The 25,456-nt window shown below is 52.8% G+C and overlaps 1 protein-coding gene across 2 annotated transcripts in view; it reads left to right on the forward strand.

The window, feature by feature from the left end:
• Positions 1-25,456, forward strand: part of LOC140396964 (tumor necrosis factor receptor superfamily member 6-like) — a 58,373-nt gene that overhangs the window by 7,467 nt on the left and 25,450 nt on the right. For both annotated transcript variants that reach the window (XM_072485955.1, XM_072485954.1), the window contains exons 2-4: positions 7,023-7,227; positions 16,794-16,925; positions 17,555-17,669. In XM_072485955.1, coding sequence (XP_072342056.1) covers positions 7,023-7,227; positions 16,794-16,925; positions 17,555-17,669 — 452 coding nt within the window. The remainder of the gene's footprint in view (positions 1-7,022; positions 7,228-16,793; positions 16,926-17,554; positions 17,670-25,456) is intronic.

The raw sequence follows: 25,456 nt of genomic DNA on the forward strand, positions 1-25,456 counted from the left end.
GCTGGAATTCTCCAGCCGCTGGCGTTCCCTGTTCCCCCTGTCAGCGGGTTTCATGCATGGGAACGTGTACAGAAAATAGAAGCAGGAGGGGGCCATTCGGCCCTTCGAGCCTGCTCCGCCATTCATTATGATCATGGCTGATCAGGAAATGAAAATGGCTTATTGTCACAAGTCGGCCTCAAATGAAGTTACTGTGAAAAGCCCCTAGTCGCCACATTCCGGCGCCTGTTCGGGGAGGCTGGTCCGGGAATCGAACCGTGCTGCTGGCCTGCCTTGGTCTGCTTTAAAAGCCAGCGATTTAGCCCTGTGCCAAACTAGCCCCATCAGGTTCAATACCATAATCCCACCTTCCCCAATATCCCTTGATCCCTTCAGCCCCAAGAGCCAAATCTAGGGCGGGATTCCCTGATCCTGAGGCTAAGTGTTGACGCCGTAGGAAACGGCGTCGCGATTCTCGACAGCGTCAGCACGGCCTCAGGAGCAGCAATCCTGGCCCCTACAGGGGGCCAACGTGGCACCGGAGCAACCCACGCCGCTCCAGCTGCTGATCCCGGCGCCAACTGGGCGCCGCGGGGTCCGCGCGTGCGCAGTGGCCCCGGTGCCAACCCGCGCGTGCGCAGTGGCTCCCTTCTCCGCAGCCGCCCCGACGCAACATGGCGTACGGCTACAGGGGTCGGCGCGGAAGAAAGGAGGCCCCCAGCCAGAGAGGCCGGCCCGCTGATCGGTGGGCCCCGGTCATGGGCCAGGTCACAGCGAAGTCCTAAAAGGTTTACCCCTTATCCTCAAACTCTGACCCCCTCGTTCTGGACTCCCCCCACCATCGGGAACATTCTTTCTGAATCTACCCTGTCCGATCCTGTTAGAATTTTATAAGTTTCTATGAGATCCCCTCTCACTCTTCTGAACCCCAATGAATATAATCCTAACCGACTTAGTCTCTCCTCATATGACAGTCCCTCCACCCCAGGAATCAGCCTGGTAAACCTTCGCTGCACTCCCTCCATAGCAACATCCTTCCTCAGATAAGGACCCCAAAACTGCGCACACTACTCCAGGTGTGGCCTCACCAATGCCCGATACAATTATAATAATATAATATTCTTTATTAGTGTCACAAGTAGGCTTACATTAACATTGCAATGAAGTTACTGTGAAAAGCCCCTGATCGCGACAGTCCGGCGCCTGTTCGGGTACACGGAGGGGGAGGGAATTCAGAAAGTCCAATTCACCTAACAGCACGTCTTTCGGGACTTGTGGGAGGAAACCGGAGCACCCGGAGGAAACCCACGCAGACACGGGGGAGAACGTGCAGACTCCGCACAGACGGTGACCCAAGCCGGGAATCGAACCCGGGACCCCGGCGCTGTGAAGCAACAGTGCCAACCACTGTGCTACCGCGCCGCCCAATTGCCGTAAACCATACCTATTCCTACACTCAAATCCTCTCGCAATGAAGGCCAGCGTACCATTTGCCTTCTTTCCTGCCTGCTCCAGTGACAATAAATTAGTTCTGAGTGGGAATTCCAATCCGGCTACCCGGGCGGCACGGTGGCGCCGGCTCCGAGGACCCGGGTTCGATCCCGGCCCCGGGTCGCTGTCCGTGTGGAGTTTGCACATTCTCCCCGTGTCTGCGTGGGTTTCACCCCCACAACCCAAAGATGTGCAGGGTAGGGGGATTGGCCACGCTAAATTGCCCCTTAATTGGAAAATAATAAGTGGGTACACTAAATTAATAAAAGAAAACTTGCATTTCCTGACCTGGGACTTCAAATTGATCTCTCTGTGAGTAACAGTTTTGAGTGCCGAAAGTGGTGCTCCCACAGTAATGCTGTCTGATATTAATGTTCACTCTTGGGATACTCGATGTCCATGGTAATAATTTCCAGGTTATACTTTGTGGCTCTTTTCTTTTGTTGAATGTTTGGCAGCGCTCGGAGATGAGGAAATGTGTTGTGTGGTGGAATATCCCTTGTTTAGCCACAGAGAATTCACTCGTTGTGTCGCATTTCATTGCTTCAGCTATCCGGAGCTTCACTTCAACTTCCAGAGAGGGATGTGAACAAAGTTTGCTCAATACACGGAGTGATTTTGTCAGTGGGTGGCACTCTCATTTGAGTCACTGAGGGAGAGCTGCACTGTCAGAGGGTCAGTACTGAGGGAGAGCTGCACTGTCAGAGGGTCAGTACTGAGGGAGTGCTGCACTGTCAGAGGGTCAGTACTGAGGGAGTGCTGCACTGTCAGAGGGTCAGTACTGAGGGAGTGCTGCACTGTCAGAGGGTCAGTACTGAGGGAGTGCTGCACTGTCAGAGGGTCAGTACTGAGGGAGTGCTGCACTGTCAGAGGGTCAGTACTGAGGGAGTGCTGCACTGTCAGAGGGTCAGTACTGAGGGAGTGCTGCACTGTCAGAGGGTCAGTACTGAGGGAGAGCTGCACTGTCAGAGGGTCAGTCTGAGGGAGTGCTGCACTGTCAGAGGGTCAGTACTGAGGGAGTACTGCACTGTCAGGGGGTCAGTACTGAGGGAGTGCTGCACTGTCAGAGGGTCAGTCTGAGGGAGACCTACACTATCAGAGGGTCAGTACTGAGGGAGTGCCGCACTGACAGAGGGTCAGTCTGAGGGAGTGCTGCACTGTCAGAGGGTCAGTACTGAGGGAGTGCTGCACTGTCAGAGGGTCAGTACTGAGGGAGTGCTGCACTGTCAGAGGGTCAGTACTGAGGGAGTGCTGCACTGTCAGAGGGTCAGTACTGAGGGAGTGCTGCATTGTCAGAGGGTCAGTACTGAGGGAGTGCTGCACTGTCAGAGGGTCATTACTGAGGGAGTGCTGCACTGTCATAGGGTCAGTACTGAGGGAGTGCTGCACTGTCAGAGGGTCAGTACTGAGGGAGTGCTGCACTGTCAGAGGGTCAGTACTGAGGGAGTGCTGCATTGTCAGAGGGTCAGTACTGAGGGAGTGCTACATTGTCAGAGGGTCAGTACTGAGGGAGTGCTGCACTGTCAGAGGGTCAGTACTGAGGGAGTGCTGCACTGTCAGAGGGTCAGTACTGAGGGAGTGCTGCATTGTCAGAGGGTCAGTACTGAGGGAGTGCTGCACTGTCAGAGGGTCATTACTGAGGGAGTGCTGCACTGTCAGAGGGTCAGCACTGAGGGAGTACTGCACTGTCAGGGGGTCAGTATTGAGGGAGTGCTGCACTGTCAGAGGGTCAGTACTGAGGGAGTGCTGCACTGTCAGAGGGTCAGTATTGAGAGAGTGCTGCACTGTCAGAGGGTCAGTACTGAGGGAGTGCTGCACTGTCAGAGGGTCAGTACTGAGGGAGAGCTGCACTGTCAGAGGGTCAGGACTGAGGGAGAGCTGCACTGTCAGAGGGTCAGTATTGAGGGAGTGCTGCACTGTCAGAGGGTCAGTACTGAGGGAGAGCTGCACTGTCACAGGGTCAGTACTGAGGGAGTGCTGCACTGTCAGAGGGTCAGTACTGAGGGAGTGCTGCACTGTCAGAGGGTCAGTACTGAGGGAGTGCTGCACTGTCAGAGGGTCAGTACTTAGGGCGAGCTGCACTGTCAGAGGGTCAGTACTGAGGGAGTGCCGCACTGGCACTGAGGGAGTGCCGCACTGGCAGAGAGTCAGTCTGAGGGAGTGCTGCATTGCCAGAGGGTCAGTACTGAGGGAGCGCCGCACTGCCAGAGGGTCAATACTGAAGGAGCGCTGCACTGTCAGAGGGTCAGTACTGAGGGAGCGCTGCACTGTCAGGGGGTCAGTACTGAGGGAGTGCTGCACTGTCAGAGGGTCAGTACTGAGGGAGTGCTGCCCTGTAAGAGGGTCAGTACTGAGGGAGTGCCGCACTGTCAGAGGGTCAGTACTGAGGGAGTGCTGCACTGTCAGAGGGTCAGTACTGAGGGAGTGCCGCACTGTCAGAGAGAGTCAGTACTGAGGGAGTGCCGCACTGTCAGAGGGTCAGTACTGAGGGAGTGCCGCACTGTCAGAGGGTCAGTACTGAGGGAGTGCTGCACTGTCAGAGGGTCAGTACTGAGGGAGCGCTGCACTGTCAGGGGGTCAGTACTGAGGGAGTGCTGCACTGTCAGAGGGTCAGTACTGAGAGAGTGCTGCAATGTCAGAGGGTCAGTACTGAGGGAGCGCTGCACTGTCAGAGGGTCAGTTCTGAGGGAGCGCTGCACTGTCAGAGGGTCAGTACTGAGGGAGCGCTGCACTGTCAGGGGGTCAGTACTGAGGGAGCGCTGCACTGTCAGGGTGTCAGTACTGAGGGAGTGCCGCACTGTCAGAGGGTCAGTACTGAGGGAGTGCTGCACTGTCAGAGGATCAGTACTGAGGGAGTGCCGCACTGTCAGAGGGTCAGTACTGAGGGAGTGCCGCACTGTCAGAGGGTCAGTACTGAGGGAGTGCTACACTGTCAGGGGGTCAGTACTGAGGGAGTGCCGCACTGTCAGAGGGTCAGTACTGAGGGAGTGCTGCACTGTCAGAGGATCAGTACTGAGGGAGTGCCGCACTGTCAGAGGGTCAGTACTGAGGGAGTGCCGCACTGTCAGAGGGTCAGTACTGAGGGAGTGCTGCACTGTCAGGGGGTCAGTACTGAGGTAGTGCCGCACTGTCAGAGGGTCAGTACTGAGGGTGTGCTGCACTGTCAGAGGGTCAGTACTGAGGGAGTGCTGCACTGTCAGAGGGTCAGTACTGAGGGAGTGCTGCACTGTCAGAGGGTCAGTACTGAGGGAGAGCTGCACTGTCAGAGGGTCAGTACTGAGGGAGTGCTGCACTGTCAGAGGGTCAGTTCTGAGGGAGTGCTGCACTGTCAGAGGGTCAGTACTGAGGGAGTGCTGCACTGTCAGAGGGTCAGTACTGAGGGAGTGCTGCACTGTCAGAGGGTCAGTATTGAGGGAGTGCTGCACTGTCAGAGGGTCAGTACTGAGGGAGCGCCGCACTGTCAGAGGGTCAGTACTGAGGGAGCGCTGCATTGTCAGAGGGTCAGTACTGAGGGCGCGCTGCACTGTCAGAGGGTCAGTACTGAGGGAGTGCTGCACTGTCAGAGGGTCAGTATTGAGGGAGTGCTGCACTGTCAGAGGGTCAGTACTGAGGGAGTGCTGCACTGTCAGAGGGTCAGTACTGAGGGAGAGCTGCACTGTCAGAGGGTCAGTACTGAGGGAGTGCTGCACTGTCAGAGGGTCAGTACTGAGGGAGTGCTGCACTGTCAGAGGGTCAGTACTGAGGGAGTGCTGCACTGTCAGAGGGTCAGTACTGAGGGAGTGCTGCACTGTCAGAGGGTCAGTACTGAGGGAGTGCTGCACTGTCAGAGGGTCAGTACTGAGGGAGTGCCGCACTGTCAGAGGGTCAGTACTGAGGGAGCGCTGCACTGTCAGAGGGTCAGTACTGAGGGAGAGCTGCACTGTCAGAGGGTCAGTACTGAGGGAGTGCTGCACTGTCAGAGGGTCAGTACTGAGTGAGTGCTGCACTGTCAGAGGGTCAGTACTGAGGGAGAGCTGCATTGTCAGAGGGTCAGTACTGAGGGAGTGCTGCACTGTCAGTGGGTCAGTACTGAGGGAGTGCTGCACTGTCAGAGGGTCAGTACTGAGGGAGTGCTGCACTGTCAGAGGGTCAGTACTGAGGGAGTGCTGCACTGTCAGAGGGTCAGTACTGAGGGAGTGCTGCACTGTCAGAGGGTCAGTACTGAGGGAGTGCTGCACTGTCAGAGGGTCAGTACTGAGGGAGTGCTGCACTGTCAGAGGGTCAGTACTGAGGGAGTGCCGCACTGTCAGAGGGTCAGTACTGAGGGAGTGCTGCACTGTCAGAGGGGCAGTACTGAGGGAGTGCTGCACTGTCAGAGGGTCAGTACTGAGGGAGTGCTGCACTGTCAGAGGGTCAGTACTGAGGGAGTGCTGCTTGGTATGAGAGGCAGTATTGGAGTGATGCTGTACAGTCACAGGCTTATTATTCAAATGCTTATTGGCATTATATGAGATATAATGTATTTTAACAATTAAAGCCCTATAACATGAACAGACGGATAATCAGTTCAGTAAGCATGGCCCCTGATCTGCTTCATCTTTGAACCAGCCTTACGGCCTTCCCTCCTCCATCCGATGGGCGTTGGAGTGTAGCAGCAAGTGGAAAAGCAGTGTGATGGGGGGAGCTTGAGTAACAGCTCTCCGCCTTGCATCATTCTCCCAGGTTTGTGCGCGTGCAGGAATGGCACTGATGAAACATTGTCACATGCTGTTGAACGCTTGCCAGCAGTGTTCCTGCAGTAAAAGTGCAGTTCAGTGGAAGTACAGGATTCCGCCCTGTCTCTGCGGATATGCAATAATAACTTGTAGGGGTTTGTTTATTTATTTATTTCCTAATTAAGGGGCAATTTAGCGCGGCCAATCCACCTAGCCTGCGCATCTTTGGATTGTGGGGGCGAGACCCACGCAGACACGGGGAGAATGTGCAAACTCCACACGGACAGTGACCCGGGGCCGGGATCGAACCTGTGTCCTCGGCGGAGTGAGGCAGCAGTGCTAACCACTGCGCCGCCGTGCTGCCTCCTCTCTCCTTCTTTAAGATGCTCCGCAAAGCTTACCTCAGCACGGTAGCATAGTGGTTAGCACTGTGGCTTCACAGCTCCAGGGTCCCAGGTTCGATTCCCCGCCGGGTCACTGTCTGTGCGGAGTCTGCACGTCCTCCCCGTGTGTGCGTGGGTTTCCTCCGGGTGCTCCGGTTTCCTCCCACAGTCCAAGGACGTGCAGGTTAGGTGGATTGGCCGTGATAAATGACCCTTAGTGTCCAAAAAGGTTCGGGGTTATGTGGGATAGGGTGGAAGTGAGGGCTTAAGTGGGTCGGTGCAGACTCGATGGGCCGAATGGCTTCCTTGTGCGTTGTATATTCTATGCCCTTGACCAGGCTTTTGGTCACCTCATGTGCCCCCCTGGTTCAGTGTCAAATTGTGTTTGACCACGCTCCCTTACTGTGCGGCTTTAGAAATGCAAACTGTTGTGAGGATTCATCTTCACTCTTTCAATACTCCTTGGTCCCTTCAGGTTATTGTTCAAGGGCTTCCTGTTCATCGGAAGTATGTCCCAGTGGCTGCTTTATCACCAGGACCAGAGGAAATATTGGAGGCCGGACAAGAGAACCTGGGCAAACATGCCAGACTAAAACAAGTCAACCGGACCATTCGAAATACCCGTTGCTCGGAAGGCTATTACCCACATGAATCGTTGTGCTGCCGTAACTGTCCTGCAGGTGGGTGTGCATTTAATCACTGTCGATTGTGGCATTACACAAGTTTAGTGGTCCCCGCGTCTCTTCATGGCCTTGGGATTGTCATACCCAGCCAACACTGGGCAACACACAAAGTCAGGAGCGAGGCCGTTTGCACCAGGGTTTTCCAGAGTGCGGGTGGTGCGGATCAGGAGGGTCGCAGAGCGATCAGGCGCGCCATTCCCGTGGCGGTCCCAGTCGCTGGAGAAGCGCCCAGTGGCCGCTGCCGGCTTTCAAATTGAGATTGGCGACCGCTGCCATCATTAATCAGAAGAAATAAGACCGTGAGTAGTCTTCTGGCCAGAGATGGCAGCAGTGAGCAAGTCACGCGCTCTGCACGTACACTTTTTTTTTTACAAACATTTTATTAAGGCATTCATGGTTTTATAACAATAAAAGATACAAATACAAATGTAAACATAGTTCAGTGTGTAACACATCCGTCCATCTCCCACTGTTCCCGCCTAATCTAGACCTCTACACTTGACGTGAAGCTCTCTCTATGTACTTTTGTTTTGGTGCCAAATCACAGGGCAGAGCTGCTTCCATTTTCTAGCTGCTGGCTGCGAAGATAGGTCATTTTCTTACAATTAAGAGACGGCCAGAGACACAAATAGGCAGTGTACTTGCTGGACAGGTTTTCACAACAGAATCTGCTGCAGGGAGCTGCTCAGGAGAGTCTAGGGTAGGGCAGAGCAGTGCTAGCGTTAGCTCTGTCCAGAGCTCCAGGGCCTCTGGTTAACAGCCTACAAAGAAGACACTGAAGTCGGGAACAGAGCAATCTAAAGATGATTCCTTGAGGTATGGTTTTGACAATTGTGCCAATGCAAAGAAGGATGCAAAGCCCATGTGTGTTATCTGCAGGGAAGTACTGGCAAATGAGAGGAAACGTTTCTGATTTTGAAAGGGAAATGGTGGGGAAAAAATTATTTTTGAGCTTGAGACCCCAGAGTCAGTTGACTCCAAATTAAAAGGCACTGTACCTGACCTGGGGTACCACATTAAAAACACAGCAAAAGCCTGTGAGGCTGTCAGCATTCTGAGTAGCATCTCCCAGGAGTATCCAGTGCTGAGTAAAACAAGCATTTTGTTGCTATTGTCCTTCACGGCGACCTACGTGTGCGAGGTTGGATTTTCCGTTCTCACAGAGGTGAAGACAGCACAAAGGAACGGGCTGAATTCTGCACCCTACGCGTATTGCCCTGTCCTCCAGTGAACCTGATTGGAATGAGATGATGAGGACCAAGCAGGCGCCCCTTTCGCGTTAAAGCTAAGCGAATATGGCTTGTCGCGAAGGTCAGCCGGTTGGCAAAAGTAGAGCCCGGGGAAAAAAGTTTGAAAAATACCGATTTATAAAGTAAAGCCACCCCCCAAACACGCCCAAACATAGCCTAGAACCATTCTCAGAGAGCAGCTCCTGCACGGGCCAGATCTGAATGAGTTCAGCTTGAAATTGTGGACCTTTACTGGGGGCAGACACTTGGTCATAAACCGCCGAAGGTGGACAGCACAGCGGTACAGTGGTTAGCATTGCTGCCTCGCGCCGCCGAGGCCCCGGGTTCGATCCCGGCCCCGGATCACTGTCCGTGTAGAGTTTGCGCATTCTCCCCGTGTCTGCGTGGGTCTCACCCCCACAACCCAAAAAGACGTGCAGGGGAGGTGGATTGGCCGCACTAAAGTGCCCCTTAAATGGGAAAAAAAAACAATTGGGTGATCTAAATTTCAAAAAAATTATTTTAAAAATAAGTAAAATAAACCGCCTAAGACCACAGCCCCATAACTGAAGGGAGTGTCAGCCGTGGTTCGCCAAGGGTGACACCGAGGGGGTGCTACACTGCCATCTTCTGGAGTGCCTTCTCGAGGAATTAAGGGCTATGGGGGGAGAGCGGGTAAATGGAGTTGAAATCAGCCATGATTGAATGGTGGAGTGGACTCGATGGGCCGAATGGCCTTACTTCCGCTCCTATGTCTTATGGTCTTATGGTCTAATACGTTAAATTGCGGCCCCCAACTGCCCGATCGATTGGGTGCAAATAATCCTGTGGAGTGACTTAGAAGAAGAGCTGGGAAGATCGCCCTGGAATCCTGGCCAATATTTATCCCTCAATCAAACAGAACCGCCAGTGATTATCGCGTTGCTGTTTACGAATTGGCTGTCAGATATCCGACATTTAATCACAGAAAATGGTTCATCGTCAAGGACGAAGAGTATTCTGGGAAAAATTTGTGATTTTGTTTGAAAAGACACTGCCCTTCGAGGCTCATTGCAAGGACTCTGATGGTTGCTGTTCCTGGAAAAGGTGGCGTCTTACAAGAAAAGGTTTTGAGGAAGCTGGTAACCTTTGACCCTGGTGGACTGTTTACAAAATGGTCACATGGTGGGTTATGGTTTTGACCAAAAAAAAACCACGCCTGTATCACGATTCCAATCCAAACCGCAACTGTGGCTAGGGTACTGGACCGTATCTCCAATAGCTTAGTTTATTTGTGAGACGATGCAGAAAGGATGATTTGCACGAGGAGTGACTGCATGTAAAAATAGGGCTTTGGTGTTTTTTAAAACAAAACTTGATTAAGACTACAATATTAAACTGTTTAACTTCACACCCAGCTTACAATTATCCCTTAAACACTCAATTCCCCGCTTCCGGTGGCGTTTGCGAGCGGGTTGACCGCATCGAGAGGAGCTCCCGCCGGTGGCCACCATTTGCAGCGCTTTCGGGGGTTTACCCAATTCTTCGCCCCCCCCCCCCCCTGATTATTGGCGGCCTTTGGGGCCGTCCCGGGCATCAAGCGGGGCCAGTTTATAAACCGCGGGGGACGGGCGGCTGGTGCTGAGGCGTCGGGCCCAGCGCGCGCGGTGGTCGGAGCAGCCGGGGCGGAGCCAAACGGAGGTGGAGGCGGCAGGCCCGAAGCCAGGGCGCCATGTAGGTGAGATGTCCCACATCGCGTGGCTCCCGCTTAGAATGTGGCGAGAAGACGGAAATCCGGTCCCAGGGAAATTCTGGAGGAATTCAAAAAAGACGAGAAAGAAGTTTTAAAGAAACTTGGTGAAAGTTTTTTTTTCTTTTTTTTTTGAAGGAAGAATTTTTTGTTTTCCTATAAAATAAAAAAAAAGATTGACGAAGGAAAGAAGGGATAAAAAAAAGGGAAAATAATAAGTCGTTAAAGGATGTGAAAAGCAGAGTCGAGGGAGGGAGGAAACGCGGGCTCGCCGTTGAATGAGGGGACCAGCAAAAGTGCTGACAAGATGGCGGATACCGGACCGCATGGTGGGGCCGCAGTACTTACGGTGGAGAAGAAGACTGAGGTGATGGCGGTGGAGCTGGAAAAGCAGCTTGCGAGGCACATGGAGGCTTTGAGGAAGGAGACGGCGGTCGCATTGAAGTCATTGGTGGAGGAGGCAATCGCCCCGGTGAGGGTAGCTGTGGCAAAGACATCGGCCGAGGTGAGAGAGCAGGGCAGGAAGTGGAGGAGGCCGTGTCGCAGCACAGCGACCAGCTCACCTCGATGGGGGATGAGCTGCAGAGGGTGGTGGAGGTCAGCATAGGGCTCCGAGCAAAGCTCGAGGACTTGGAGAACCTCTCAAGGCGGCACAATCTGAGAACTGTGGGCTTGCCCGAAGGGACAGAGGGCCCAAGGCCAACAGAGTACTTCGCTAAGAAGTTGGCGGAGTTGATGGGGGAGGGTGAGAACCCCTCCCAGCGCGAGCTGGACCGAGCTCATCGGTCATTAAGGCCGAAGCCCAAAGTGAATGAGCCGCCAAGAGCAGTAATTATCTGCTTCCATAAGTACTGCCACAAGGAGAAGGTGTTAAGCTGGGCGAAGCAGAAGCGCGAGGTGCAGTGGGATGGTGCTGGAGTTCGGATCTACCAGGACTTGACGGTGGAGTTGGCAAAAAGACGAGCAGTGTTTGGGCGATTGAAGGCGGCATGTATAAAAAAGGGGTGCGACTTGGTATGGTATACCCGGCGAAGCTGAGGGTGACGTATGGTGCCAAAGACTTTTATTTTGCGACAGCGGCTGAGGCGATCGTGAGGGCAGAAGGCTTGGGACAGACGTGAGGAGCGGAGCTGGAAGAGAGACTGTGGACTGTGATTGGGGAGCTGGAAAATGTATAAATGCGATAACTTTCTTTTTACTGACGTGTATTGTAATTTACTTCACTTCACATTGTTACAGAATTCAAGTTGTTGGTTGAGTTGATTGGCATTCTGTGTTGCGACGGTTATATCGTGGTTTAGTGAATTGTATGGGTTGGATTGTTGTTTTTGTTTTTTCTTTCTCTGGGACTGGGTGGGAGGGGACAGTATACCTGTGGTGAATGTATTGCTGTAACAATTCACCCTGTGCCTATCTGTATTACGCTGTTTCCCATGTGGGCTCCACCTATGGACCATTGTAAGGTACTACCTATGATGTAGCATGTTGGGGCCTGTGTGGGCTCCGCCCCTGGCTCCACCCCTTGAGGGGAGGTATAAGAGCAGTCGCCCTGCAGGCGGCTCCCAGTAGCAGATCAGTCGCAGGCAGGCACTGTTCTAGTTGATTAAAGCCACAGTTTACTTCGACTCCTGGTTTCGTGTGAATTGATGGTCGCATCAATACCTTGGCGGGGGGAGCCACCCGCATTAGCTAACTAAAGTCGGCTAGTGAACGGAGGTGAGGTGAGAGGAGGGCTGCGGACATTGGAGCCTGGTTAGCAGGGTTCGATGGGCCTACGAGGCGAGCGAGGGGGAGGGGGAAGGAAGGGATTGATGTTGGGAGATGTTTTTTCGAGAGGAAATGTAGGGGGGGGTTTTGGTAGGGGGGAAGGGGTTCGATGTTAACAATGGACAGAGGCAGGACAGGCTCATGGGGCAGGGCCCGGGGGTATGATGATGGTGGATAATAAGGGTGGGGGGGTGAGAGACCCCCAGTTAGGATAGTCACGTGGAATGTGAGGGGGTTAGGAGGTCCGGTCAAAAGCTAAAGGGTGCTTGCTCGTCTTAAAAGTTTGAAAGCCGATGTAGCAATGCTGCAGGAGACTCACTTGAGGGTGAAGGACCAGGTGAGGCTTAAAAAGGGCTGGGTTAGTCAGGTGTTTCACACTGGATTTGACGGAAGGGCTTGAGGGGTCGCGGTAATGGTCAGCAAAAGAGTACGCTTCCAGATGGAGAAGGTGGTGGCAGATCAGGGGGGTAGATATGTGATTGTGACAGGGGTGCTGGAAGGGAGGTTAGTGGCGCTGTTAAGTGTATACGGTCCCAATTGGGTCGATGTGGGATTCGCGAAGGTGTTTGGGGCCATCCCCGACTTGGACACACACAAACTGATAGTGGGGGGGGGGACTGGAACTTGGTGCAGGAGCCAAGGTTGGACAGGTCATGGCTGCGCTCGCCGGTCCCATCAGGGGGGCGAAGGCGCTGGCTGGGCTAATGGTGGAAATGGGAGGGGTGGACCCTTGGAGGTTCCTGCACCCAAGGAAACGGGAGTATTCGTTTTTCTCAGCGGTCCATAAGGTATACTCGCGGATCGACTTTTCCGTGATGGGGAAGGCTTTGCTGGCTGTGGTTAAGGAGCCGGAATACTCAGCAATTGCAGTGTCAGATCACGCTCCGCATTGGGTGGATGTGGTACTGGAGAAGGGGGTAGCTCAGAGACCGGGGTGGAAACTGGATGTGGGGCTTTTGGGGGACCAAGTGTTCTGTGACAAAACTGAAAAGATAATTAAGGAATATGTAGGTTTCAATTGTACGGGTGAGGGGTCGAAGGCAGTCGTCTGGGAGGCTCTAAAGGCGGTGGTGAGAGGTGAGGTGATTTTGTTTAAGGCCAGGGTGGATAAAGAGGAGAGGTTGGAGCGGCAGAGGGTAATAGATGAGATGTTGGAGGTAGATAGGAGGTATGCAGGAGATGGGGACCCAGCGAAGCTGGAAAAAAGGAAGGAACTACAGGCGAGCTTCGACCGACTGTCCACCAGGAAGGCGGTGCGCCAACTGAGATGAGCAAGGGGTGCAGTTTACGAACATGGAGTATGTTAGCAGGTCAGCTCCGGAGGGAGGCAGCGGCAAGGGAAATTGTTCAGGTGAGGGATAGGGCAGGGAAGTTGGTGGTGGCCCCAGTGCTGATTAACAAGGTTTTTGAGGAATTTTATGAGAGGTTGTACAGGTCAGAGCCACCCGGGGGAGACCGTGAGATGCAGGAATTCCTAGATGGGTTGGAGTACCCTAGGCTAGGGGAGGGGGACAGGGCTACATTAGAAGGAGCAATAGTGGAGCAGGAGATAAAGGATGCGATTGGGAGGATGCAGTCGGGGAAGGTGGCAGGGCCGGATGGGATTCCGGTGGAATATTATAAAAAATTCAAGGATAAGCTGGCACCCCTGATGGTGGGGATGTTTGAAGAGGCGATAGGGAAGGGGGTGTTGCCGCAAACCTTGGGGCAGGCATCGATTTCCCTGTTACTAAAAAAAGATAAGGATCCGGCGGAGTGTGGGTCGTATCGGCCCAGATCACTTCTGAATGTGGACGCAAAAGTGTTGGCGAAGGTACTGGCGGGTAGGCTGGAGGAGTGTCTCCCGAAGGTGATAGGGGAGGATCAGACGGGGTTTGTGAGAGGGAGGCAGCTCTTTTCAAACATTAGGAGGGTATTGAAGGGTTATGGCACCGGCAGAGGGGAAGGAAACAGGTGATTGTGGCATTGGACGCCGAGAAGGCGTTTGATCGGGTAGAATGGGGGGTACTTGATGGCAGTTCTGGAGCGGTTTGGGATTGGACCAAGGTTTGTGAACTTGGTAAAGCTATTATATAAGGAGCCGAGGGCGAGTGTCCGCACAAACAACATCAGCTCGAGATACTTTTCTCTCCACCGTGGAACTAGACAGGGATGTCCTATGTCCCCCCTGCTGTTAGCACTCGCGACTGAGCCGTTGGCCATCGCATTAAGAAGTTTGGGGGTATGGAAAGGAATAGTGCGGGGGGGGGGTGGAATAGAGCATAGGGTGTCCTTATATGCCGATGACTTGCTGTTATACGTGTCGGAACCGAGTGTGTCGATAGGGGGAATATTGGAGCTGCTTCGAGTGTTTGGGTCTTTCTCAGGGTACAAACTAAATCTAGACAAGAGTGAGAATTTTGTGGTGTCTCGGCCAGGGGTGGGGGCAGGGGTGGGGGGGGGGGGGGGGCGTGTGAGGGCTGCCATTCCGTAGGGCAGGGACTCACTTTAGGTACCTGGGGGTGCAGGTTGCCCGGGGGTGGGGTGGGGGGGGGGGGGGGGGGGGGGGCGCCGCAGGTACATCTCTAGTTTGGTGGGGAGAGTGAAAGCCGATCTGGCAAGGTGGGATGATCTCCCTCTGTCACTGGCGGGTCGGGTGCAGGCGGTTAAAATGAACGTGTTGCCACAATTTCGGTTTATTTTTCAATGCCTGCCGATTTTCCCCCAAAGGCTTTTTTCTGAGAGATTGAGGGAAGGATTACTTCGTTCATATGGGGAGGGAAGTTGGCCAGAGTTAGAAAGTACAGAGGAGAAGGCAAGCAGGGGGTTTGGGTCTTCCGAACCTGATGTATTACTACTGGGCGGCGAATGTGGAGAAGGTGCGGAGCTGGGTCAGAGGGGTTGATTCCCAGTGGGTCAGAATGGAGGAGAGTTTGTGCAGGGGGTCAGGATTGAAAGCACGAGCAACATCGCCACTCCTGATAGCCCCGGGGAAATACTCAGCGAGTCCAGTAATAATAGGTTCATTGAGAATTTGGGGGCAGTTTCGCCAACACTTTGGGTTGGGGGCAGGGTCAAGGGAAATGCCGATTCGGGGGAACCACAGATTGGAGCCAGGGAGGTGGGTTGGAAATTTTCGGAAATGGGAGGGGAAGGGGATTAAGACACGAAAAGATTTGTTTCTTCGGGGTCGGTTTGCAGGATTGAAGGAGCTGGGAGCGAAGTGTGGGCCGGAGCAGGGGGAAATGTTTAGACACATGTAGGTTCGAGATTTTGCCAGAAAGGAGATACAGAGCTTCTCGGTGGAGCCGGCCTCCACATTGCTGGAGGAGGTGCTGACGACAGGGGGGCTGGAGAAGGGGGCAGCGTCAGCGGTTTACGGGGCTATTTTGGAAGAGGAGAAGGCACCACTGGAAGGGATCAAAGCAAAGCGGGAGGAAGAGTTGGGAGAGGATATGGAGGAGGGGTTCTGGTGTGAGGTGCTCCGGAGAGTGAACGCCTCCACCTCGTGCGCGAGGTTGGGGCTGATACAGCTGAAGGAGGTTAACAGAGCACACCTCACGAGGGTGAGGATGAGACGATTCTTTGAAGGAGTAGAAGATGTGTGTGAACGTTGCGGGGGGTGGGGATGTGTGTGTGTGTGGGGGGGGCGGGGGGGGGGGTGGCGCTAATCACGTTCATATGTTTTGGTCCTGTCCAAAGCTGGAGGATTACTGGGAGGAGGCTTTTAGGGTAATTTCTAAAGTGGTGCACGTGAAACTGGACCCGGGCCCCCGGGAGGCCATATTTGGGGTGTCGGACCTGTCGGGGTTGGAAACGGGTGCGGAGGCAGATGTTGTAGCCTTCGCCTCGTTGATCGCCAAAGGCGGATCCTGATGGGTTGGAGAGCAGCCTCTCCACCCAGTGCCCTGGCGTGGCGGGGGGACCTGCTGGAATTCCTGACTCTTGAGAAGGTTAAGTTTGAACTGCGGGGAAGGATGGAGGGGTTCTACAATTCATGGGCATTACTCATTCTGCACTTTCAAGAGCTGGATAACATTGAACATTAGTTGGGGCGGCTGGGTGGGAGGGTTGGGGGGAGGGGAGGGGGCTGTGTGTGTTCATGGTGACTGTGGGTGACTCCTGATTCCTTTTTGTCATTTGTTTCTGTGAACATGCAGGTTAATGTCTGGGGTTTGGTGGGAGGATGGGATCGTTGTTATTGGTATCGGGATTGACATATTTGTTACTGATTATTGTTTATTGTTAGTGGGTGTAAATTTGGGAGAAAATGTGAAAAAGGAGGAGAATAAAATTAAAAAAAAAAAAAAATACTAAATTCCCCCAAAAGAACAAGATAAGAAACTTACAGCACTCAATCTATCTTACTGTGGGAGGATTGTGGACCCAGCATCAGGCAGATCAGAATTCAATTCCTCTCCAAATCTTTCTCCAAACAAAACTGCCTCTCTAAAACCTCTCAGAATGTCTCTCTCTGTCTTCCTTGGCTCCACCCAGCAATCACCTCATCTCCCCAAGCTGCAGGTTGCAAACCACGTTGACTCCCAGGAACTTTCCCAGTCAAACCACAGTCCATTAGCCCAGACTGAAAAACACATCCCTTTGTCAACTTCACCTTCTGGCCGCTAAAAGCACCCAGGCCCTGCCAGACAGAATTCTTTTTTTTTTAAAAACATGACACGGCACAGAACGGAGCACGAGGCTGGGGGCAAACCGGGTTTCTGTGGCTCCAGTTTGGGCAGGGCAGAATTGTTGCGGTTTGTGGGATCCAGAGGTGGAGGAAAGTTGCCATGACTTGTGAAGTGTTTTTTGGTAAGACTGCAGAAGTGAGCGTTGAGCGACCTGCTCTCTGATTACAGGAACCCGTGTGGCTGAACACTGTAAGGAAAACTTCAAGAGTAGTAAATGTGAAGATTGTACAGAGGGAGAGGACTACACCAAATTTCCCAATGGACTGGAGAAATGTCTGGCCTGTCGCTCTTGTAGAAGAGGTAAGAAATGGAGACAGTTCTCGTTGTGGATCTTTGGATGTTAAAGCCGAAGTTTGCCTTGCCCAGTGTGCCACTATAGTCTTGCCCAGTGTGCCACTGGTGTAAGGGTCAAAAGGAATGTTATTGTCAGCCAGGGTACAGTATCTCTTCCAAACTTCGAGGAATATGGGTCTGATCTCCTCAATCTCTCGCCATCAGACATTGCTGGAAGCTCCGCGGCTCCCTGATTGCTTCATTGATAGCATGTCTCAGTGCGAAAGGCCTTTCATAATAATAATCTTTATTGTCACAAGTAGACTTACATTAACACTGCAACGAAGTGACTGTGAAAAGCCCCTAGTCGCCTGTTCGGGTACACGGAGGGAGAATTCAGAATGTCCAATTCACCCTAACGAGCACGTCTTTCGGGGACTTGCGGGAGGAAACCGGAGCGCCCGGAGGAAACCCACGCAGACACGGGGAGAACGTGCAGACTCCGCACAGACAGGGACCCAAGCCGGGAATCAAACCCGGGTCCCTGGCGCTGTGAAGCAACTGTGCTAACCACTGTGCTGCCGTCCATTCCTGGGACATTTCCTCTGCTGCCCAGCGATGGGGCCGTTTGCAGTGATGATTGTGTGTTTTCACAGATGAGGAGGAGGTGTCTAACTGCACCAGACTGAAGGACACTGAGTGCAGGTGTAAAGCTGGAAGATACTGTTTGCCGGAACAGACCTGTGAGATGTGTCAGAAATGTACACCCAAGTAAGTGGCATTTTATCTGCTCTGCAATTGACAGTGGCTTTACAGCATGGGGTTAGACACAGAGTAAAATTCCCTCTTCACTGTCCCCATCAAACACTCCCAGGACAGGTACAGCACGGGGTTAGACACAGAGTAAAATTCCCTCTTCACTGTCCCCATCAAACACTCCCAGGACAGGTACAGCACGGGGTTCGATACAGAGTAAAGCTCCCTCTACACTGTGCCCATCACACACTCCCAGGACAGGTACAGCACAGGATTAGATACAGAGTAAAGCTCCCTCTACACTGTCCCCATCAAACACTCCCAGGACAGGTACAGCACGGGGTTAGATACAGAGTAAAGCTCCCTCTACACTGTCCCCATCACACACTCCCAGGACAGGTACAGCACGGGGTTAGATACAGAGTAAAGCTCCCGCTACACTGTCCCCATCACACACTCCCAGGACAGGTACAGCACGGGGTTAGATACAGAGTAAAGCTCACTCTACACTGTCCCCATCAAACACTCCCAGGACAGGTACAGCACGGGGTTAGATACAGAGTAAAGCTCCCTCTGCACTGTCCCCATCAAACACTCCCAGGACAGGTACAGCACGGGGTTAGACACAGAGTAAAGCTCCCTCTACACTGTCCCCATCAAACACTCCCAGGACAGGTACAGCACGGGGTTAGACACAGAGTAAAGCTCCCGCTACACTGTCCCCGTCAAACACTCCCAGGACAGGGACAGCACGGGGTTAGATACAGAGTAAAGCTCCCGCTACACTGTCCCCGTCAAACACTCCCAGGACAGGTACAGCACGGGGTTAGATACAGAGTAAAGCTCCCTCTACACTGTCTCCATCAAACACTCCCAGGACAGGTACAGCAAGGGGTTAGATACAGAGTAAAGCTCCCTCTACACTGTCCCCATCAAACACTCCCAGGACAGGTACAGCATGGGGTTAGATACAGAGTAAAGCTCCCGCTACACTGTCCCCCATCAAACACTCCCAGGACAGGTACAGCAAGGGGTTAGATACAGAGTAAAGCTCCCTCTACACTGTCCCCATCAAACACTCCCAGGACAGGTACAGCATGGGGTTAGATACAGAGTAAAGCTCCCTCTATACTGTCCCCATCAAACACTCCCAGGACAGGTACAGCACAGGGTTAGATACAGAGTAAAGCTCCCTCTACACTGTCACCAACAAACGCTCCCAGGACAGGTCAGCATGGGGTTAGATACAGAGTAAAGCTCCCTCTATACTGTCCCCATCAAACACTCCCAGGACAGATACAGCACGGGGTTAGATACAGAGTAAAGCTCCCTCTACACTGTCTCCATCAAACACTCCCAGGACAGGTACAGCACGGGGTTAGATACAGAGTAAAGCTCCCTCTACGCTGTCCCCATCAAACACTCCCAGGATACGTACAGCACGGGGTTAGACACAGAGTAAAACTCCCTCCACACTGTCCCCATCAAACACTCCCAGGACAGGTACAGCACGGGGTTAGATACAGAGTAAAGCTCCCTCTACACTGTCCCCATCAAACACTCCCAGGACAGGTACAGCACGGGGTTAGATACAGAGTAAAGCTCCCTCTACACTGTCCCCATCAAACACTCCCAGGACACGTACAGCACGGGGTTAGACACAGAGTAAAACTCCCTCCACACTGTCCCCATCAAACACTCCCAGGACAGGTACAGCACGGGGTTAGATACAGAGTAAAGCTCCCTCTACACTGTCCCCATCAAACACTCCCAGGACAGGTACAGCACGGGGTTAGATACAGAGTAAAGCTCCCTCTGCACTGTCCCCCATCACACACTCCCAGGACAGGTACAGTACGGGGTTAGATACAGAGTAAAGCTCCCTCTACACTGTCCCCATCAAACACTCCCAGGACAGGTACAGCACGGGGATAGATACAGAGTAAAGCTCCCTCTGCGCTGTCCCCCATCACACACTCCCAGGACAGGTACAGCACGGGGTTAGATAGAAAGCTCCCTCTACACTGTCCCCATCAAACACTCCCAGGACAGGTACAGCACGGGGTTAGATACAGAGTAAAGCTCCCTCTACACTGTCCCCATCAAACACTCCCAGGACAGGTACAGCACGGGGTTAGATACAGAGTAAAGCTCCCTCTACACTGTCCCCATCAAACACTCCCAGGAGAGGTACAGCACAGGGTTAGATGCAGAGTAAAGCTCCCTCTACACTGTCCCCATCAAACACTCCCAGGACAGGTACAGCACGGAGTTAGATACAGAGTAAAGCTCCCTCTACACTGTCCTCATCAAACACTCCCAGGACATGTACAGCATGGGGTTAGATACAGAGTAAAGCTCCCTCTATACTGTCCCCATCAAACACTCCCAGGACAGGTACAGCACGGGGTTAGATACAGAGTAAAGCTCCCTCTACACTGTCCCCATCAAACACTCCCAGGACAGGTACAGCATGGGGTTAGATACAGAGTAAAGCTCCCTCTATACTGTCCCCATCAAACACTCCCAGGACAGGTACAGCATGGGGTAGATACAGAGTAAAGCTCCCTCTCCACTGTCCCCATCAAATACTCCCAGGACAGGTACAGCACGGGGTTAGATACAGAGTAAAGCTCCATCTACACTGTCCTCATCAAACACTCCCAGGACAGGTACAGCACGGGGTTAGATACAGAGTAAAGCTCCCTCTACACTGTCCCCATCAAACACTCCCAGGACAGATACAGCACGGGGTTAGATACAGAGTAAAGCTCCCTCTACACTGTCCCCATCAAACACTCCGAGGACAGATACAGCACAGGGTTAGATACAGAGTAAAGCTCCCTCTACACTGTCCCCATCAAACACTCCCAGGACAGGTACAGCACGGGGTTAGACACAGAGTAAAGCTCCCGCTACACTGTCCCCGTCAAACACTCCCAGGACAGGTACAGCACGGGGTTAGATACAGAGTAAAGCTCCCTCTATACTGTCCCCATCAAACACTCCCAGGACAGGTACAGCACGGGGTTAGATACAGAGTAAAGCTCCCTCTACACTGTCACCAACAAACGCTCCCAGGACAGGTCAGCATGGGGTTAGATACAGAGTAAAGCTCCCTCTATACTGTCCCCATCAAACACTCCCAGGACAGATACAGCACGGGGTTAGATACAGAGTAAAGCTCCCTCTACACTGTCCCCATCAAACACTCCCAGGACAGGTACAGCATGGGGTTAGATACAGAGTAAAGCTCCCTCTATACTGTCCCCATCAAACACTCCCAGGACAGGTACAGCATGGGGTAGATACAGAGTAAAGCTCCCTCTACACTGTCCCCATCAAATACTCCCAGGACAGGTACAGCACGGGGTTAGATACAGAGTAAAGCTCCATCTACACTGTCCTCATCAAACACTCCCAGGACAGGTACAGCACGGGGTTAGATACAGAGTAAAGCTCCCTCTACACTGTCCCCATCAAACACTCCCAGGACAGATACAGCACGGGGTTAGATACAGAGTAAAGCTCCCTCTACACTGTCCCCATCAAACACTCCCAGGACAGATACAGCACAGGGTTAGATACAGAGTAAAGCTCCCTCTACACTGTCCCCATCAAACACTCCCAGGACAGGTACAGCACGGGGTTAGACACAGAGTAAAGCTCCCGCTACACTGTCCCCGTCAAACACTCCCAGGACAGGTACAGCACGGGGTTAGATACAGAGTAAAGCTCCCTCTATACTGTCCCCATCAAACACTCCCAGGACAGGTACAGCACGGGGTTAGATACAGAGTAAAGCTCCCTCTACACTGTCACCAACAAACGCTCCCAGGACAGGTCAGCATGGGGTTAGATACAGAGTAAAGCTCCCTCTATACTGTCCCCATCAAACACTCCCAGGACAGATACAGCACGGGGTTAGATACAGAGTAAAGCTCCCTCTACACTGTCTCCATCAAACACTCCCAGGACAGGTACAGCACGGGGTTAGATACAGAGTAAAGCTCCCTCTACACTGTCCCCATCAAACACTCCCAGGATACGTACAGCACGGGGTTAGACACAGAGTAAAACTCCCTCCACACTGTCCCCATCAAACACTCCCAGGACAGGTACAGCACGGGGTTAGATACAGAGTAAAGCTCCCTCTACACTGTCCCCATCAAACACTCCCAGGACAGGTACAGCACGGGGTTAGATACAGAGTAAAGCTCCCTCTGCACTGTCCCCCATCACACACTCCCAGGACAGGTACAGTACGGGGTTAGATACAGAGTAAAGCTCCCTCTACACTGTCCCCATCAAACACTCCCAGGACAGGTACAGCACGGGGATAGATACAGAGTAAAGCTCCCTCTGCGCTGTCCCCCATCACACACTCCCAGGACAGGTACAGCACGGGGTTAGATAGAAAGCTCCCTCTACACTGTCCCCATCAAACACTCCCAGGACAGGTACAGCACGGGGTTAGATACAGAGTAAAGCTCCCTCTACACTGTCCCCATCAAACACTCCCAGGACAGGTACAGCACGGGGTTAGATACAGAGTAAAGCTCCCTCTACACTGTCCCCATCAAACACTCCCAGGAGAGGTACAGCACAGGGTTAGATGCAGAGTAAAGCTCCCTCTACACTGTCCCCATCAAACACTCCCAGGACAGGTACAGCACGGAGTTAGATACAGAGTAAAGCTCCCTCTACACTGTCCTCATCAAACACTCCCAGGACATGTACAGCATGGGGTTAGATACAGAGTAAAGCTCCCTCTATACTGTCCCCATCAAACACTCCCAGGACAGGTACAGCACGGGGTTAGATACAGAGTAAAGCTCCCTCTACACTGTCCCCATCAAACACTCCCAGGACAGGTACAGCATGGGGTTAGATACAGAGTAAAGCTCCCTCTATACTGTCCCCATCAAACACTCCCAGGACAGGTACAGCATGGGGTAGATACAGAGTAAAGCTCCCTCTCCACTGTCCCCATCAAATACTCCCAGGACAGGTACAGCACGGGGTTAGATACAGAGTAAAGCTCCATCTACACTGTCCTCATCAAACACTCCCAGGACAGGTACAGCACGGGGTTAGATACAGAGTAAAGCTCCCTCTACACTGTCCCCATCAAACACTCCCAGGACAGATACAGCACGGGGTTAGATACAGAGTAAAGCTCCCTCTACACTGTCCCCATCAAACACTCCCAGGACAGATACAGCACAGGGTTAGATACAGAGTAAAGCTCCCTCTACACTGTCCCCATCAAACACTCCCAGGACAGGTACAGCACGGGGTTAGACACAGAGTAAAGCTCCCGCTACACTGTCCCCGTCAAACACTCCCAGGACAGGTACAGCACGGGGTTAGATACAGAGTAAAGCTCCCTCTATACTGTCCCCATCAAACACTCCCAGGACAGGTACAGCACGGGGTTAGATACAGAGTAAAGCTCCCTCTACACTGTCACCAACAAACGCTCCCAGGACAGGTCAGCATGGGGTTAGATACAGAGTAAAGCTCCCTCTATACTGTCCCCATCAAACACTCCCAGGACAGATACAGCACGGGGTTAGATACAGAGTAAAGCTCCCTCTACACTGTCCCCATCAAACACTCCCAGGACAGGTACAGCATGGGGTTAGATACAGAGTAAAGCTCCCTCTATACTGTCCCCATCAAACACTCCCAGGACAGGTACAGCATGGGGTAGATACAGAGTAAAGCTCCCTCTACACTGTCCCCATCAAATACTCCCAGGACAGGTACAGCACGGGGTTAGATACAGAGTAAAGCTCCATCTACACTGTCCTCATCAAACACTCCCAGGACAGGTACAGCACGGGGTTAGATACAGAGTAAAGCTCCCTCTACACTGTCCCCATCAAACACTCCCAGGACAGATACAGCACGGGGTTAGATACAGAGTAAAGCTCCCTCTACACTGTCCACATCAAACACTCCCAGGACAGATACAGCACAGGGTTAGATACAGAGTAAAGCTCCCTCTACACTGTCCCCATCAAACACTCCCAGGACAGGTACAGCACGGGGTTAGACACAGAGTAAAGCTCCCGCTACACTGTCCCCGTCAAACACTCCCAGGACAGGTACAGCACGGGGTTAGATACAGAGTAAAGCTCCCTCTATACTGTCCCCATCAAACACTCCCAGGACAGGTACAGCACGGGGTTAGATACAGAGTAAAGCTCCCTCTACACTGTCACCAACAAACGCTCCCAGGACAGGTCAGCATGGGGTTAGATACAGAGTAAAGCTCCCTCTATACTGTCCCCATCAAACACTCCCAGGACAGATACAGCACGGGGTTAGATACAGAGTAAAGCTCCCTCTACACTGTCTCCATCAAACACTCCCAGGACAGGTACAGCACGGGGTTAGATACAGAGTAAAGCTCCCTCTACACTGTCCCCATCAAACACTCCCAGGATACGTACAGCACGGGGTTAGACACAGAGTAAAACTCCCTCCACACTGTCCCCATCAAACACTCCCAGGACAGGTACAGCACGTGGTTAGATACAGAGTAAAGCTACTATACACTGTCCCCATCAAACACTCCCAGGACAGGTACAGCACGGGGTTAGATACAGAGTAAAGAGTAAAGCTCCCTCTACACTGTCCCCATCAAACACTCCCAGGACACGTACAGCACGGGGTTAGACACAGAGTAAAACTCCCTCCACACTGTCCCCATCAAACACTCCCAGGACAGGTACAGCACGGGGTTAGATACAGAGTAAAGCTCCCTCTACACTGTCCCCATCAAACACTCCCAGGACAGGTACAGCACGGGGTTAGATACAGAGTAAAGCTCCCTCTGCACTGTCCCCCATCACACACTCCCAGGACAGGTACAGTACGGGGTTAGATACAGAGTAAAGCTCCCTCTACACTGTCCCCATCAAACACTCCCAGGACAGGTACAGCACGGGGATAGATACAGAGTAAAGCTCCGTCTGCGCTGTCCCCCATCACACACTCCCAGGACAGGTACAGCACGGGGTTAGATACAGAGGAAAGCTCCCTCTACACTGTCCCCATCAAACACTCCCAGGACAGGTACAGCACGGGGTTAGATACAGAGTAAAGCTCCCTCTACACTGTCCCCATCAAACACTCCCAGGACAGGTACAGCACGGGGTTAGATACAGAGTAAAGCTCCCTCTACACTGTCCCCATCAAACACTCCCAGGAGAGGTACAGCACAGGGTTAGATGCAGAGTAAAGCTCCCTCTACACTGTCCCCATCAAACACTCCCAGGACAGGTACAGCACGGAGTTAGATACAGAGTAAAGCTCCCCCTACACTGTCCCCATCAAACACTCCCAGGACAGGTACAGCATGGGGTTAGATACAGAGTAAAGCTCCCTCTATACTGTCCCCATCAAACACTCCCAGGACAGGTACAGCATGGGGTAGATACAGAGTAAAGCTCCCTCTACACTGTCCCCATCAAATACTCCCAGGACAGGTACAGCACGGGGTTAGATACAGAGTAAAGCTCCCTCTACACTGTCCTCATCAAACACTCCCAGGACAGGTACAGCACGGGGTTAGATACAGAGTAAAGCTCCCTCTACACTGTCCCCATCAAACACTCCCAGGACAGATACAGCACGGGGTTAGATACAGAGTAAAGCTCCCTCTACACTGTCCCCATCAAACACTCCCAGGACAGATACAGCACAGGGTTAGATACAGAGTAAAGCTCCCTCTACACTGTCTCCATCAAACACTCCCAGGACAGGTACAGCACGGGGTTAGATACAGAGTA

Source organism: Scyliorhinus torazame, chromosome 20 (genome assembly GCF_047496885.1).
Source record: "Scyliorhinus torazame isolate Kashiwa2021f chromosome 20, sScyTor2.1, whole genome shotgun sequence".
NCBI classification, from domain to species: Eukaryota; Metazoa; Chordata; class Chondrichthyes; order Carcharhiniformes; family Scyliorhinidae; genus Scyliorhinus; species Scyliorhinus torazame.